We start from the raw sequence: 18908 nt of genomic DNA, 5'->3' as shown, positions 1-18908 counted from the left end.
CTTAATAAATTTTTGTTTTGCGTTAAATTCCTAAGAAAATAATACTTTTACTTTTTATCCATGATATTTTCTTTTAGTCACTGATAAATTAGAAAATTATGTTTGTTTCTTAATAAATTAACAAATTTTGTTTTAGTCTGTATGAAAAATATTTATTGTGGAGCAAACATAAAATTTGTTAATTTATTAGAGACTAAAAATAAGTGTCACGGATAAAAAAAATTATTTTTTATTAGAGACTCATGGTAAAATAAAAATTTATTAGCAAATAAATGTAAAATTGAATATTTGTTAGAAATAAAAAACATATTTAAATCATTTAATTATACAACCACCTTATTAAGAAAATGTTTACAGTTTTTTTTAACATCATCACCCACTATCAATTTTGTGACCTTAGTAAAATAAATATTTTAGTTAAAAAGATTATATTTTATATATATATATATATATATATATATATATATATATATATATATATATATATTACAGGTATTCTCTATTTGACGCAAACTTGCTCAAGCGGAATATAACAACAATAGACCATACAATTGTCTCTCCAAATATTTAACAAACCTGCACACTAGGAGTTAAACTCAACATATTCGAAACTTCATTCTACCTTCTAAAATTTTGAAATCAATAGTTTAAAGTTTAAAATTAATTGGGTGATATTTTATGTAAAAAAATCAAAACATCATTGAAGGACACATTCAACATTATTCATTACTGTCAAAATTATATATATATATATATATATATATATATATATATATATATATATATATATATATATATATATATATAAGAAGTCAAGTGTAATTCACATTCATCTGTTAAGAAAAGAGAAAAATATATTTCAAAATAAGAGAGGAAATAGAATATATATTGTAAAAATCAGTATATAATACTTACCTTCGTATACTTTCTGAACCAGGGGAAGAACAACTATGCCAGAATAAGAACCACCACCAATGTAAAGTGGATTCGATCTGAATTCAGGGTGATCCACCAGCCACTTGTCATGTGTGAAAAAGTAAAAAGGAGAAAGAATGACTTAAATTATATCATCCCTCTTAGATAACAAAAACAATAGTAATAATTAATTAGCAGGAATAACAAATTTAACTAATAACACATGCACCATAAAAAAATGTAAATGATACAAACCTTATGGAAAAAATCATACATGTGTTCCACCAATTGTTCGTCATTGCTATAATAGCCTTCTTGTGTTTTAGAGTAAGAATATCCCGTACCAACAGGTGCATCCACATATAATATGTTGAGTACCTTAAAAAAAAGGTATTACAAAATTACCGTTGATCAGTTTAAAAACAAAAACTACTGGTTATTAATACTCAAATTCAATTTTAGTATGACATTCCTGGTTAGGTTTGGTCAAATTCCGAGTTTATATATGTCAACAACACTAAAAAAAAAAAAAAAGATATTTCTGACAGAAATTCTGTCCTTAACAAATATTGGAATTTTGGATAAATTTTTTTGAAGGATTATATTAGCTATATCACAGGGAGTAAGGAGATCATGATAGGAGGGAACGACCAGAGAAAGATAAGTCAAGGAGGACCCGAAGAGGAAGGAAGAGCAGTCCGTCCTAAGGAGGCAGAGAAGTCTCTTCCAGTGTCTCCGGCCGGTGGTGCTCAGCATCTACCTCACTCAATTTATAAGTCTCAAGACATTTGCAAATTCTTGTGGGGATGCATGGCATGAGGGTAACTTTCTTTTTCTTTTAATTTGTTTGTTGACCATGTTGTGAGTGCACACTTTTTAAGACTCTCTATGTAATGTTATTTGATGTGTTGTTAAAAAACCAAATCAAGCATGTGTACTTAGTGTCCTGTATTTCATAAGTTAAATTGAAAAGGATGCCACAGGCTAATTTGAATTTCTAATAATAAATTAGGAGGAAGTTATATTTACTTACTGATGAGAGTGTTACATCAAGTCATGTAAATAAATGTTTACATTATGATGGCCTGTCCTTTTCTGGGTGGTAGGAAATAGGAAAACCTTAAGCTGCTGAGTGTAATTACTGAAAGGAGGCAAACACTGAAGCCAACAAGAGAACTCGAGTCTTGACAAATATTTAACGCGTCCACATGCATGATCAAATTGACTAGAAATCATTAAATGTTTCAAGATCACCATGCGTTCATGGTCTCAACCTGTCTACATGACATGTTTTCAAATTTTTTGATTTTTTTTTTTAAAAAATACATGTTATGTGACAATTAATACCAACTTAGTCAAAAACTACCTAATAATTTCTTCAAATTGTTATCTTCTACTGTGATTGCTTCTCTATTTACAATCTAGTAGACCTCCTATTACTCAATTTTATAAGAATAGGGATATGAATAGAGGAGCTGGTTTATCCCACGTGCAGTGACAAAGGAATTATGGGAATTATGGGAATATACATGCAGTGACAAACATGCATAACAAAATTCTTGCTTGTAAATTAAAAAATTTAGTTACGTGTCTCATTAAAGGTTGGTTAGTATAGATACATGATTCAGAGAGAGGACAAATGTTTGGATGGAGAAATTTAAAATTTTAAGGAATTTAAAATTTTAAGAATTTTAAATATTTCAATTGAAATTCTTTTAATTTTAAAATTTTAAAAATTATGAGGATGAAAAAAATGAATAAAAAAAAAGAGAAAATATGATTGGTGTATTAGTTATACGCATTCCTCTATGCTCACACTCGATCGATATTTTAGGAGTTCAGACGGTGTTTCTTGACGAAGACTGTACCAAGAGAATTTCAATTTCTCACCTTTTAGAAGGAAATTGAAATTCCAGAATTTTTAGTTGTTTAAAATTTTTTAAAATTCCAAAATTGTAAATTTTTCATATAAAGCATCCAAACAATGAATTCTAAATTACAGAAATTCAAATTCTCAGATAAATTACTTTCCTCAGTTAAAATTCTCTATCCAATCGCACTCTTTTGCTTGATTACAAAACAAGGTTAATTTCCTAATGATTTTTATTAAAAGTTTCTCATGCTACACTAACAACTAGCTCATGTATAACTACTCTGTTGCGAACATGCTCTTTTGTCTTCTTATCTTATGCTGAAGCAGGAGCAATGCAGGAAATGACCAAAAAGCTTAAGCATTTGAATTCCTATCAAGAAAGTGATGCAATGCCTAGTGTGATTACTACTGGAGACGGAACCATTACTAGGAAGAGAACAGTGTGTATCATTCCGACAGAAATCTATATATTTTGTAATCTACAATGTTTCAATTTTCATTTCTTTTTCCACTATTTTGTATTTTTATCAGCTTGTCTCCAGCATAGTGGGTTAGTTTTATCATAAAAACAATTTGCTAAAACAACCGTATGACTGACTCATGGCATCAGATTATGCTTTATCTGGGAAGTACTTTGTTTAGATCTAGTATAAAGAAAGAGCTCGACAGCTGGTGTATAAGTTTGGTATAATGTTATCAGGGCCGCCGAGTCCAACCATTATTAGGCCTAACGCCGAAATTTACATTTAAATTTTAAATTATTATTATTTAATTTATTTATTCTATATTTATCAAAATTGAATATGTAAATATTTATAATATATTATTTTATTATATAAAACGAGAAATTTAATTAGCCTATTTTTGACATAGGTAATGTTATATAAGATTTAAATATTTTAATTTTTAATTTTTTCAATAATAATTATAGTTACAAGTGTTATTAATAATTTTTTAGGAACGATGCATATTTTTAAAAGAAAAAATTAAAAATATGGTCCCCCAGTTTATCTCCAATTTCGGATTTAGTCTCCCAGTAATTTAATTAACGAATTTAGTACTCATATTTTGTAAAATCATACAATATTGGTCCTTCAGGCCACAATTGAACGTTGACCGTTAGCAAGTGATGTTGACGGTCACATGTCACGTTCTTATTGGATGACAACTGTCATGTGTCATGTTCTGATTGAATGTCAATTCCATGAAAGATGAAATGCATTATTATTTTCATTAACCAATAAGAACATGACACGTAACAGTTGTCATCCAATAAGAACGTGACACATAGTTGCTAACAGTCAATTGTGGCCTAGGGGATCAACATTGCATCATTTTAGAAAATAGGAGGACACAGTTTGTGAATTAATTTACTGGGAGACCAAATCCAAAATTGAAGACAAAATGGGGGGCCAAAAATATAATTTTGCCTTTTTAAAAAATAATCCTTTAATATAATGTAATACTTTAATTATAGTATAATTTTTTTAAGTTTGGACTTTTGTAATATCTTTATTTTGAAAAATGAATTAAGATTTTTTAAATTTATTCTCATTTAGTTAATTATTTATAAAATAAGATTTTCTCACGAATTTTTTGTGTGGAAAAATTCGTCGAAAATTTCCCACAGACATCCATTGGAAATGATCTATGAAAATTTTTTATTGGAATTTTGCGACAGAATTTTTCCAACAGACAAAAAAATTCATCGGTTAAAATTTTTTACGATCATTTTTTCTAACGGATATTTATCCGTAGGAAATCCATCGGAAATTTTCAATTAACGATGAATTTTTAATGTTTCCAATAGATTTTGACCATCGGAAAATCACTTTCTTTTAGTGTAAGAGTAGTTTTCAATCCTAAACATGCCCATTTCAATCTTCTTAATTACAAATATATTATTTCTAATGTTAATTAAATATTTTATTCATTTAAAAAAAGTATTTTCTTGTTATTTATTAATTAAAAAATGTAAATGGACTTATAGTATTAATTATCTTGATTTATTTAAAATTATTGAGAATTTTTTTATCAAAATAAATTAATACTCCTTTAGAAATATTAAATTATATCAAATATTATTTTTTTTTTTCTAACCATGTTATGGTGTGAAGTATCTCATATCCATATTATACTTATAGCACTTGTAAAAATATTGAATGTTTTTTAAAATTAAAATTTCTTAAATTTTATCTTAAATCAACTATGTTTTTAGGATCAATTGAATGCATTGATTACACTATCTATTGAGAATAAAATGTTAAAATATTTTATTGTAGAATTTTAATAAATGACATTGAAGCTAAAAAATAAAAATAAAATATTAATAGTTTTTATTATCATAAATTACTCTAATTTGACCTAAAGCTCATAAATTTTAAAAAACAAAACAAAACTGCTTACCTTTGTCCAAGTGTGCGGATTCAATAGAAGCTGTGGAAAACTCCCATTAAAATCGTGAAAATTAAACATTAATGGCCCTACAATTCAAGCAAGCAAATTTATTTTAGATATAACAAATGAGGAAATTATCAATAATATACGATATAAATTGCCAACGAGAGTGAGGAACGTACGAAAAGTCAGCTTAAGATCAATTGATCTGGGGATCCATCATTCACAAATGTTATGACATTTAAATAACCAATACAAACCCCAAATGATAATTTTTATACTACAGTTTGTGCGACGATATTTTTTATTATATCTTTGTTATACTCGTCATTTATTACATATCATAATGATGAAGTGAGATAGACCTAAAAAAATAATATTATATAAATTCTTGTATGTAAACATGATATCACTTATTTTTATATCTCTCTTTTGATTAATCATTTTGGGTTTATGTAAAGATGTGAATTAATTAACAAAGTCTTATAATTATTGTACGTATGCCACTTAGTCATATTTGCATATATTAACTATCAATACTAAAAATTGAGTCTTTTACGTCGATGATTCTAAGACGGTTATAAAGGGCCGTCTTAGAAAGTGCAGCAGTGGCGTTTTTGTAAATGATGAAAACATCAGGTTTTGACAAAGCATGGAGATTTTATGTGGATGCTCTTGCTCTTATCTCTACATGGACTCTTCAACAATGTATGCTCATTGTTTTAGTTGTGTCTTTTGCTTTATGTGTTAATATTTTAATTTTGTACAGCTGTGAAAGCTTGTGAAATCAGGTTTCTGATTTCTCTAAAAGCTTTATTTAGGCTTAATGAAATTGACTTCAATAAAAACAAATGAGATTTTAAAAAAATGAGATTTAAAAAAAAAAAATTCTAAGACGGTTCTACAGATAATCGTCTTAGAAAGTACTACATTCTAAGACAGTCTCCGCAACACGACCGTCTTAGAATGTACTACATTCTAAAACGATCTTGGTGTTTGGACCGTCTTAGAATATATAGTACATTCTAAGACGTGCGTCTTGAACCGTCGTCATAGACCCATTAACATTTTACGACACGCGTTACAACGACGTCGCGTAACCGACCTAGTATGTTAAGAATAACCGATGTAGATAATGCCTTTTTTAGTAGTGTATACGAATGTGTGACCTAATACCATATAGGATGCATGCTGTACGAATGTGTCAAGTGTGTATGAATGTGTCATGTGTGTCCACTACTACAATAAAACCTTTTAATAACAACAATTCTAAAAGGGCTTTGATGAAAGTCTTTATACTCTTCATATGTTATCTTCATTGAGAAGTCTCATCAATCTTTTTTTGTGTGTATTGTGGAACAAAGAGATGTGACTTGGAAGGCACATAGAGACGTGAGAGAAGGAACAAAAAGGTGGAGAGGCATAGAGAGACAGAAGAGAGAGCATAAGAATTTACCTTCCTGACTAGAGTTGACAATGTCATCGCATGGTAGAAGGATCGTGACAGAGCTCTAGGGCTCGAGATGGATAGGAGTTCGCAGAGAGAGGGAGTGTGGGCATTTAAGGGGTTTAGTAATACTTAACAACATTAGTTATAAAAAAACCATCTTTGAAAGTCTCATAACAACATTTGTTATATAAAAATGTCTTTCAAAATCTAATAACAAGAACGGTGTTATGAAGAACCAATGTTGAACAACTATTTCAATATTGGTTTTGAAAGAACCAATGTCATCAACTTTAATTTAATTTCAAAATTACCATCGTATTTTTTTGTTAACAATGTTATATATATATATATATATATATATATATATATATATATATATATATATATATTGAAAATTGTCATTGACATGGGACAATGTTGAATGTGTTTCTTATAGTAGTGGTCACACAACCACTTAACCTACCATATGTAAGATGTTTTTATTAAAGTTAACAGGAAAGACTTAACCAAAAGACTAACTTGAATAATCAGAATTTGCTTAATTAAGTTTTTCATACCAGGAATATAGTCCGTTTTATTAAGTTTTTCATTTTACTACTTGCGTTAGTTGTCTTCCGTTAAGTGATGATATGGCAGACAGAGTACTACGTCATCACGTCTTGTCACAGACACCTCATTGTCATGTCATTAGCTTCAATGACGTGTTAGTTTCATAGCATGATGACTTAACACTCCGTCTGACACATTATTACTTAATAGAAGGCGACTAACCACAGGCAGTAAAATAAAATTGAAATTTTTTTTAGGTACTTGGTTGAAAAGAAATGAATTTTTAAGTAGTAATATGAAAACAAACTATTTTTTAGGTATGAAAAACTTATTTAAATCATATACAATTGGTGTTTTGCAGTCTATAACTTATGTACACATATAACATATTATGTTTTCCCTCATTCTTTCTTCATTATTCTCTAGATTCTCTTTTAACTTTATCTAGATATTAAATATACGCATCTTAACTAATTTCACCTTTAATATTATCTTATTAATCTAGCTAGTTTGGTTGATCAAACATAATAAATTGATAGGTGAGTTATTGTAAATTTCAAATAGTATTTTTTATTCTTACCAATAAAAAAATATCTTATTAATTTAATGTATTTCTTATTTTGAATGATGAATTATCTTAAAAAATAAATAGGATAAAGTAAATTACATATATGTTCATCAAGTTATTTTAATTAATTTTTAATTTATTGACAAGTTTACAAATATTTGAATAAATAAAAGTGTTTGAGAAACGATTTTTTCTTACTGACTTATAAGATTTGTTTTTAAACATAACTTAAATTTAAAATTATCATTTTTATTTTTATTTTCAATAAAATATATCATTTATCATTTTTTCTAAAATTAAATTTTTTATTTTGATAAAACTCCTCCTTATCATTTGTTAACTAAAAAATTATTTTTTAGATTGGCTTAATTAAATTTTTCATACTTGGAAAAAATAGACCATTTTCATATTACTATCTACAAAATTTTTTAGTTTCATTTTACTACAGGTCGTTAGTTGTCTTCCGTTAAGTGATAACATGGCAGATAAAGTGTCATATCATCACCTTCAATGATGTGTCAGTCACAAGGCGTGGTATTCCGTCTGTCACGTCATCATTTAATAAAAGACGACTAACGACAAACATATAGTAAAATAAAATTATATTATTTTTCAGGTACTTGGGTGAAAAAAAATGAATGTTAAGTAATAATATGAAAATAACATATATTCCAAGTATGAAAAATTTAATTAAGTCATTAAAATTTAAGGACTAAAGTAATATATCACTTGTCAAATTCAAGGGCAAGGATGAGACTTTAATTTTAAGGGAAAAAAGTATACAACCCCCTTTTACTCTTTTTTTACATAGACACCTTAAACTTTAATTTTGTCTCAATTGATCCCTAAATTTTATTGTTTTTGCAAATATGCATCATGAACTTTAATTTCATTTAAATCAATCGTTAACCTTTCTTTTGCAGTTTTGCACATATAGACACCGAAATTTCAATTTCATGTCAATTAATTCTTAAAATTTACCCTTTTCATAAATAATCTCGTATATTAAATTACAGTTAAATTACTAAAAAAAATCAACTGTTTATTTATTTAATCTCAACTATTTATTAGTTTTATTTTTAAAATTAACTTTTCCTAACATTAAAACATAATAAATTTTAGAATTAAAAATAAAAATTAAAAGTTTATTTTATTAATGCTATTACCTCTCCTTTTTATATATATTTTCTAAATTCATATTCTTAATTATATTTTAAATAAGAAAAAATGAGTTGTAAAAAAATTAATTAATGACTAATACTTTAAATAGATTGAAAAAAAAAACTATTTGTAAAAAGGATAAATTTTAGATATCAATGAACTGCAATTAAAGTTCAAGGTGTCTATATATTTAAAAAAAGTTAAAATTTAAGTATCAATCATAATAATTCTAAAATTCATGGTGTCAAAGAGGTAAAGTTTATGGGTTAATTGAGACCAAATTATATAAAGTTTAGGATCTCTATTTGCAAAGCAGTAAAGTTTAGGGTCTCTAATTTAATTTATTAAAAAGTGTAATATTAAGTTATTTTAATTTATAGAATTAAATGATTGTATATAATATAATATTAACAAATATAAGATTTAAAATCAATTTTAATTGGTAGAGAATACTATTTATTTTGTCACCATGACCTTAGTAGGAAGTATACACATACTTAGTTTGTTGTGATGGGTAATTTGTGTTGTGTAACCTATAGGTGATAATTTTTAGTGAGATTTCTCCATCTAAGTATATTTTTTTTTATTCACAAGACCTTAATTGATACTTTGTTAATTTAAAGAATCCAAACCCAATGTCATTCAGATTAATGACATGTTGATAATTAATATAGAATACTATGTTAATTATAGTGTTTAATTTTTTTTTAAATTTTTTTTAATTAAATATAAGTTAAATGTAAAAAAAATAAATTGTAGTCACTGCACTTCTTTATAAACTTTATTTTGATTGTATTAGAGTTGATATGAGATCTCAAAGACAATGACATACTAATTTTATTGATAAACTAATATTTTTATTTCAACTAATATTTTTTAAAATGAAGAAAATAATAGAAAGAAAATATAGGAAAATGATTAAGATTGGAACAGTATAAATAAAAATGAAATTAAAATGCTCTACTCTGCAAATATTAAGACATTACCATTTTCATAGAAGAAAGCAGAATGGGCAGAGCAACCAGGACCTCCAACAAGCCAAAGTAGAAGAGGATCATTCAAAGGACTCCTTTGAGATTCAACAAAGTAATAATATAACTGCACCTCTTCTCTTTGTCCAACACCAATGTATCTGTATATATATGTTGCTGACAATATTTTAAAATGATATATGTTTGTAAAAAAGCAAGGACAACAGATGAAGAAAAACACAATTACAGCGATGATTTTTTTGAAAGATAATTCTTTATTTTCTCTTTAGCATAAATTTCAAGGTTTTCTCTTCTTCTTCTATTTTTTTTTCCATACAGACTAATGAAAACAAACATGTCCAAAATAAGTTCCTGCTTGGAGTGATTTTCCATTTTTAGTTTTGAAATATTTAAAAATTAAATTCAGTTTTCGTTTTGAATTTTTAATTTTAACTTTGATTTTGAAAATTGTTGCAAAATAGAAAAGGAATTTCATAATCAATTTTAAAATTATTCTCAAATTTCTCCCATATATCTTCATCAAAATTTTGTAATCCCAAAAAAGGTCATTGGCCGACGACAAACACCCACAATCAGCGACTGCGATTGATGATTGTGATCGGTATCATTGATCAACAATCACAACCATTAATCGGCGACCGTGACAGTTGTTGAGGATCAACAACCGATGAACGATGATTGTGATCATTACCAGTTACCGTGATTGGTGATCGACGATCGATGACCGGTGATCGATAATTGATGATTGGCGATTGACGAGTGCGACTAACATCTCCGACCACCGACGATTGGCGATCGACAATTGATGATCGGCTATCGACAACCATGACTGACGATCGATGACTGAAGATCGCAACCAATGAAGTGAGAGAGATTAACTTGAGGGAGAAGTGCTAGAGGGTAAGAGTAAAACCAAAAACAGAAACCCAAAAATCTATTTTTATTGTTTTTGAAATGGGATAAAAACTATTTTGAAAAGAAAAAAAAATCAATTCAACCTCATTTTTTTGAACTCGATTTCGATTTGAAATTACATTTTAAAATAAGAAAATCGGAAACCGGCAAGCATCGCTAACGGGACCTTAAAGCAAATTCAGAAAACAAAAGTACGAGGCTATAACTGACCCAGTATTCAATGTGAACGGAAGATCCCCAAAACCTGGTAGATTCTTGACGATGAAATCAGAAGATGTGGTGTGGAGGAACAAATGCAGCACAGAAATCAAAACACACCATGGCTTCCAGACCTTAACCATTGTCTCACTATGCTTGTGGCACCAAAAATGAGTAACAAAGAAGACGCTTAATGAGAATACTTATTAAACTAACAATGACGAAAGAACTTCACGAAAGTCAAACCTCTTGTTTGCATCAGATCATATATATTACAATGTTTGATATTCCTGAATTCAATTATTGTCCCATTAGTTAATATAACTGTTCATTATATTGATCCATTGGAGAAAGTAAGAAGGTCAACGCCTTAAAATGAGTTGCACATGCAGCATTATTTTTATTAGATTGTTTGTCCGTAAAGGAAGGCCTTGGATGAATTTCTTTAATTTTATGGGAAAGAGTTATGCATCAAATTAACTATCTCCTTCTCGTATCTTATGTTTAAAGTTAATGTACAAAGAAAATATAATGAAAATAAATTATTATTATTATTATTATTATATTTGAACTAAAAATGTCCTTATTTAATAGTATATTGATTATTGATACATACAGTCATGCATACACCACTATAGTAATAAATATATTAAATAAATGCATACATAAGGGAAAAAATATTAATTAGACTTTAATATTTTAAAACATCAATTGTTTTAGACTAAAAAAGATTAAGGTTAAAACATCTAACTATGTGAAAAAGAGGCAGTATTTATCTTTTTTACAGAATGATTATTGTTTACTTTTTTTACTAAAAATGACAATCTTTTATTTTCAAGCAGAAAAAGGGCATGCTAAGGCACCATAAAACCTGTAATCCGAGGGGCAAGGACCTGACCCAAGAACCACCATCTGAACCTATAAAAAAATTAAGTTAAAGAAAGTCTGTTACGGAAGAAGTCCTCCCGAACAAAACTTGGAAGAACGTCCTACCATATTCATACATGAAAACCATGAGATGCTAATTAATTTGTCAGCATAATATTTCTCTTCTCTAAAAATATGTGAGAATCTGAACCTCATCTTACGAGTTTTCTCTAAACAGTTTAACCACCTACTTCTAAGATTCCAAGGTACAAGGGGGAGAGTCACTTTCAAGCCAAAGGTTTGTACACCCTTTTTCAAAAGCTATTTCAATATCCGTCACAGATCCTTTAATTTTAAAGCAAAGGTGTAAGGGTAAATATCAAGAAAGGGAGTTGAATTATGATTCAAAAAAAATAATTATGCAAGACTCTTTGACAAATAAACTATTGCCTGAAAAGTTTAAAACACTAATTAAAACAATATTTTTCAAAAACTTTTTAAGATGAAATCAAATTCAAAACCTGATGAGATAATTAAGAGATATAAATTAGACACACAAAGATTTGTACTAATTTGTCTCTACTATTGAGACTACGTCTAATTACTGGTAAGTCATCAAGTTTTCATTATTTTTTATAAAGTTATAAGTATTTTTCAGTGTCACTCTAACTCTACAACAAAGTTTATCTCCAAGCTTTAAAAAACCCAAGTGTTCTTCGACTACCCTGGTACTTCTAGCTCTAAACAAATTTTTTGTTGTTTATTTGCTCACAAACTAGTCTTATCGTCTCCCAGACCAATTAATATACAAATTAAACACTTAGTCTTTTTTTCTCTCAGGTTTTACAAGGTGTTTTACACTACTAAAAACTTATTTTTTACGACGCACATTCTAAGACGGTTATACGAAAATCATCTTAGAATGTGACGTGGTGACATTTTTGTAATTAAAATCACTATATTTTATTTTTATGACGCACATTTTAAGACGGTCATGAAAAACCGTCTTAGAATGTGATACGGTGACATTTTCGTAATTAGTAAAAACTTAAACTATGACGGGTTTCTTAAAAAACCGCCTTCGTATTGGTTCATCTACTACTAACCCTAGCTTGTTCTCATTCATTTCATTTTCGATCGTGGTTTCAATCTCAGACATAAGGCTCCTGCGCCGCACCCCATTCCTCCCCTCCAAACCCATGTATGACGACGACGTACCATGTATGATGCCGCACCCCACTCCTCCCCTCCAAACCCTCCCCACCACGCTCTCTCGCGCGTGAGGCTCCCACACCACAACAACAACTCCGCAATACTTGACTCGAGAATGAGCCATTCATTCATTCCAAGGGACGACCCCAGACGCTTCCACTCTTTCTTTGGCAGCGGCGTTGTTTTCTCTCCGCTTTACCTATTCATTCATTCACGTTCTTTGTAAGTCCCCTTTACTCCTTCTATCATCATTGGTAAGTCCCCTTTGCTTTTGATTGCGGTCGTTTGTGCCCGTGAGAGTTATTTTCTTTTTTCTCATTTGGATATTTTGGCGAGCACCTGGTGCATGTAAAATCAAAAGGTGCGATGCAATGCGATGTGATGCAATGTGATGCACAGTAGTAGTTTAATAATGTAGTGTCTCTTGGAGAACTAGTGGAGTGTGTTGTGAAGCTGGTTAATCTTCTTTTTCTTCTCTAGTTTGACTTGCGCGTGCTAATATTTTATTGTGTGTGTTAATTCTGGTTTTAACAACAAAAAAATCTGAAATTATATTATGTATTGTATTATTTGAATTATTTTGTCAGACATATTTACCTGATGATACACCTGCTGGGCTTAGAGTATTGAGGGAGAAGGAGCTGATAAATCTTAGAGGTGATGGGAAAGGAGTTAGAACATTATCTGATATAATATATGATTTCGATACATACAACGATCTAGGAAATCCAGATGAAGGAGTTGAGCTTACCAGACCAACTCTCGGTGGATCCCAAAATCATCCATACCCAAGACGCTGTCGTACTGGCCGCGCCCCTACTGATACAGTTAACATTAACAACTCAATCACTAAGAACTGATTCTTGCATGTATAAAAAAAATTGACCATTCCACTTTATTATAAGTATATACTAATACAGTTCTTAAGGCATTGATTGTGCCAGGATTATTATTTTTTTCTAAATTACGCCTAAAATACTCTTTTTTTTAATAAAAAAATTAATGGGTGAGGAGAGAATTGATGAGTTTTATGTTATACAAGTTACTTGACATATATAACATAGTAAATTGATGAGTGTTACAGATATGCATGCTGAGAGTCGTGTGGAGATGCCACTGCCTATGTACGTACCAAGAGACGAACAATTTGATGAGTCTAAGCTGAACACATTCGTAATCAAGAGGCTCAAGGCAGTGGTCCATAACTTGATCCCTGGTCTTAAGGCTAGTCTTTCTGCTAATAACCATGACTTCAACAGATTTTCAGACATTGACGACCTTTACAGTGAAGGCCTGCCCTTGCAAGATGAAATTTTGAAGAAAATTCCATTCCTACAAGTGCTCACAAAGATACAAGAATGCGGCCAGGGACTTCTTAAGTATGACACTCCCAAGATTATTTCCAGTGAGTGTCCCCTTGTCTTGTTTTTCTAATTATTAGAATTTTGGCCTGAACTAATTTCACCTTCATAACTAAACCTCACTTATTTACCTCTTAGTTGTTAGATTTTAATTTTTGATCTCTTTGTTATATTAACTATTGGCGTGCCTTGATTTATGGAGTATAGAGATAAAAGATACATATGGCCTAAACTGCTATATATTGTGTAATATAAGAAACTTTTTGCCTGCCTACCTATTATTTGGTGCAACTGGGCTTAAGGAGAATGTATTCTTTAATGTTATTGTTTTGACTTTGAAAGTATGAATTGAAGCATATATATAACTAGGTCCGTAAAAGGAGGACTTCCACATCACTGTCAACGGTTCCTAGCCAGATTGGATTAAGCTTCATGAGAATTCATCGATGATTATAATTAGTGTTTATTAGCATACGTGGGACTAATATATAATTATTTTTGCAACCAAGTTGTTGTATTTGCTTTTCTGGTTGATTAAACTAATGATCTCATGTGTTTATCATGCAGAGGACAAGTTTGCCTGGCTGCGAGATGATGAATTTGCCCGGCAAGCAATAGCAGGAGTCAACCTTGTTAACATTGAGGGGCTTAAAGTTTTCCCACCTAGTACTAACTTTATTCCTTTGAATTTGTCAGGAAATAGTGGAAAATAAGTTGTTTATGGCAAATTACCATGATGTCTATGTTCCATTTCTTGACGGGATCAATGCCCTTGATGGGAGAAAATCCTATGCTACCCGCACCATATTTTTCTTGACACTCCTTGGCACTCTCAAGCCTATTGCTATAGAACTTAGCCTCAGACCAAGTTCCAAATGGAAACATGTAGTTACCCCTCCTATGGATGCAACTACAAATTGGAAGTGGCAGCTTGCCAAAGCTCATGTGTGTGCCAATGATGCTGGGGTGCACCAACTTGTTAACCATTGGTAAGCGAACCATATAAAGTATTTAACTGCAAAATACATGCATGTAGATAATGAGACTAAGAAGACTTCTTAATGCAGTGATTGTTTTTCCTTTCATTTTTAATGAGACTAAGAAGATTTCTTAATGAAACTATAAGTATCTACTTGGTTGTGCCATTGGCTGCATTTCTCAGGTTCATTTACTGAACTAAATTGATGTTACAGCTCTAAATGCTTTTGTGTCTCACTTGTGTACATCTTGTTTTGTTTCTTCTGTCGTAGGATAACAATTTTTGTAATTCACATACGTGTTAGGTATTGATTTGGGCAGTAATTCCATATCTAAAAGGGTCTCAAATGATTGCTTCAAGGCATGTTTTACACCTTGTTTCCATTTTCCAATACCTCTTGAGGTTGTCATCATTGATACCGGTGTTAATGTGAGCTTTTTCAATCCTCAGTAGTCTCACATATAGAGTGGGAAAAATTACAAGGAAAATGATGTTGGGAGGTACTTAATTAGTAAGAGAATTGCTAAGGTTTTCTTTCTTTCATTTTTTGAGAAATTGAAATTTGTGACCCCACTTTGTAGTTCTAGGTTGATTTTGCCTAATAGTGATATTTGTATAAATATCATTAACTGCATAAGGGGAGGGGAAGGTAAATCAAGATTGTATAAATTTTCTTGTTCTGCAAATTGAAAAATAGTTAAGAGTATATTTAGTCATACATGATATGATGAAGTAGGATATAGTATAAAATTTAATAATATTTAGACAATGTTTCTGTTGCATTGTATAAAATACTATACTATGCATTATAATATAATTGATATTATCTTACGTCAGCTAATCCACTCTTAATATTGGATATGATAAGATTGTTCTATATTAAAAAGCACGTAATTGAAAATATAATTCATTTGAAGTTGTTATGTTATACTAAATTAGGAAAAATAAAAGCTTACAAGGCATAAGAGAAGAAAACTCTACCACTATATACATTATATTTAATATTAAAAAAAACAAATGAAAGCTGCGTAAAATAATTACAATTCAAAACTATAAGAGTTCAATGGATAAGTTGTAGTTTTTAATTGAGTAGATTTAATTTCTAAATTACCTAATCATTGCAGTTAGTTCAAATAGAAAAAAATTGTGCAAATTAATAATTGAATAACAATATTCAATTATTTATGAATTAGGTTAAATTGATTTACCCTGTGTTTGGTTCTGCGTGAGAACCATATAATGTGGATCAAAAGTAATTCTTTGCATAAGAACTTATGATGAACTTTGTACTATACCTTTCTGTTGGATTATAAGTGTGAGGTGAAGTCCTACATCAGGTAGAAGTGAAAAGGTTGAGCACCATATAAGTAAGCAGAAGACCCATAAACCTGAGCCTTAAGATTTTGGGTTATAGTGTGGTGTCAGGTCTCCTTATGTGGTGGCTCGTGGTCCACAAGTGTATACCTCGAATCTCTCCAACAATTGGTATCAGAGCCGATGGTTCAAGTTGGTGACCGGCTCAGACGAGTATGCAAGTATCGCAGGTGATCAGAATAGCTAGCGGCACAGCGTGCCTCGCAGGTGAAGCGGGGTGGCCAGAATGGCTAGCGTGCATGGCAAGTACCGTAGGTGGCCATGGCTATACTCGTGGATGATAAAAGACTTCCCCTTGAGGGGGAGACTACCATGTGAAAGAGACTCACACTTGAGGGGGAGATGTGTTGGGTTACGAGGTGAAGTTCCACATCAGGTAGAAGTGGAAAGGTTGAGCACCATATAAGTGAGGAGAAGACCCGTGAGGAGAAGACCCATAAACCTGAGCCTTAAGGTTTTGGGTTAGAGTGTGGTGTCAAGTCTCTTTATGTGGTGGCTCGTGGTCCACAGGTGTACTCCTCGAATCTCCCCAACAATTGGTATCAGAGCCAATGGTTCAAGTTGGTGACTGGCTAAGACGAGTATGCAAGTACCGCAGGTGACCAGAATGGCTAGCGGCACAGCGTACCCCGTAGGTGGAGCGGGGTGACCAGAATGGCTAGCGAGCAAGGCAAGTACTGCAGGTGACCATGGCTATACTCGTGGATGATAAAAGACTTCCACTCGAGGGGGAGACTACCATGTGGAAGAGACTCACACTTGAGGGGGAGATGTGTTGGGTTACAAGTGTAAAAGACATGCAATCAACTTTAATGTCTGAATTACCTAAGAAGTATCTGTATCATCAAAATCACTCTCAATGTCATGATCATTCTCACTTAACATGCATTCATCCTCGTCTAGTTCAACCAAGTCTAGTTGTTTGAGTAAATCTGCATCTATCTCTTCTCCACCTCCATCAACATCCGCAAGAGATTCATTAATGACATCAGGGTCAAGTTCCAATACTTCTTGAAGCCCTACAAGCTCATCATCTTGGTATGGAGCCTCTTCTCAATTTTACTTACTATATCTTTTTGATTGTCTTACTTCAACAATGTCATACTTTTTATCTGCTTGTGTCCCTATATAAGGAGTATTATCAAACCAATCACACTTGAATAGAACTAACTTCATCAATGGGATGCCAGTATACTCCAATTGAATAATATCAGACAACATTCCATAAAAATCAGATTCTAGTTGGCCATCTGTTCCCCGTACGTGAACACCATAATTAGAAGAATTCATGCCTTCATTCCAACTAACTGTTTGAAATTTGTATCCATTTATAATGTAGATAGGCCATGATTCAACTTTTCTCTTAGGTCCCCATGCCAAATTAACCAATATTGAATCTTGAATATTATTTTCTAGATTTAGAACCTAAAAAATTTAACAATTAACACCATATATAACATTGTATCATTATGGAAGAAATGTTATTTCAATAATATATAAGGTGTTAACCTACATATTGCTTGAACCATGTAGGAAAGTTGGAAGAAATGTCTTGGTTAAGTTGAGCATCCGAAGTAGTGGGATTCAACTCCCTTAAAAAATTCTCATAAATACTAGAAAAGAGAAAACCAATTAGTCAACGTAAAAAACATAACATCATTAAAATATTAATTAGAGTTATAAAAGTATTAAAATCATCTTACTCTAAATATGGCTCAACCTCTGGACAATTTTGAAGAATGTACAAGTGAGCAACATGAACATCAACTTGGTCCAAAAAAATATGTTTTGGATTTACCACTCGCTCTTCCTGGGTAATTGAAAATTGATATAGGAGGAGAAGATGAGGAACCTTCATCTGCATCAAAATTTCGAGGCATCCTAGTCCTTCTTGTTGCAATTTGATCAGGATAGTAAAATGAGGCAAATGTAGATGTCTCCTCCACTAAGTATGCTTCACAAATCGATCCCTCAACTCTAGCTTTATTCTTGACTTTATTTTTGAGGGAGTGTTAAAACCTAAAATTAATATGAATACGTATTTTTTAAAAATGAATATATGTATATAATAAAATGGTGTATAAATGATTACTCATT

At 30.8% G+C, this 18908-nt stretch overlaps 2 protein-coding genes across 4 annotated transcripts in view; one reads left to right on the top strand and one right to left on the bottom strand.

Moving 5' to 3' along the window:
• Positions 1 to 11294, bottom strand: part of LOC114402331 (serine carboxypeptidase-like 17) — a 38799-nt gene extending 27505 nt beyond the window's left edge. Inside the window, exons 1-5 of the mRNA XM_028364848.1 lie at positions 11031 to 11294; positions 9900 to 10045; positions 5195 to 5271; positions 1171 to 1293; positions 916 to 1018 (exon numbers count right to left, since the gene is read on the bottom strand). Of these exons, the coding sequence (XP_028220649.1) occupies positions 916 to 1018; positions 1171 to 1293; positions 5195 to 5271; positions 9900 to 10045; positions 11031 to 11161 (580 nt within the window). The 5' untranslated portion in view covers positions 11162 to 11294. The remainder of the gene's footprint in view (positions 1 to 915; positions 1019 to 1170; positions 1294 to 5194; positions 5272 to 9899; positions 10046 to 11030) is intronic.
• A 1685-nt stretch (positions 11295 to 12979) lies between these two features.
• LOC114402798 (linoleate 13S-lipoxygenase 3-1, chloroplastic-like) lies at positions 12980 to 16133 on the top strand. Of its 3 annotated transcripts, XM_028365475.1 has the most exons (4): positions 12980 to 13319; positions 13685 to 13924; positions 14182 to 14502; positions 15026 to 16133. In XM_028365475.1, the coding sequence occupies exons 3-4, from the start codon at positions 14184 to 14186 to the stop codon at positions 15169 to 15171; spliced, it is 465 nt and encodes a 154-aa protein (XP_028221276.1). In that variant the 5' UTR covers positions 12980 to 13319; positions 13685 to 13924; positions 14182 to 14183; the 3' UTR covers positions 15172 to 16133. The 3 variants fall into 3 exon arrangements, with proteins under 3 accessions (XP_028221276.1, XP_028221277.1, XP_028221275.1); XM_028365476.1 differs by lacking the exon at positions 13685 to 13924; XM_028365474.1 differs by lacking the exons at positions 12980 to 13319; positions 13685 to 13924 and having other exon boundaries at positions 13943 to 14502.
• Positions 16134 to 18908: the final 2775 nt, after the last annotated feature.

Source organism: Glycine soja, chromosome 20 (assembly GCF_004193775.1).
Source record: "Glycine soja cultivar W05 chromosome 20, ASM419377v2, whole genome shotgun sequence".
Taxonomy (NCBI): domain Eukaryota; kingdom Viridiplantae; phylum Streptophyta; class Magnoliopsida; order Fabales; family Fabaceae; genus Glycine; species Glycine soja.
This window is presented reverse-complemented; position numbering and strand designations above follow the sequence as displayed.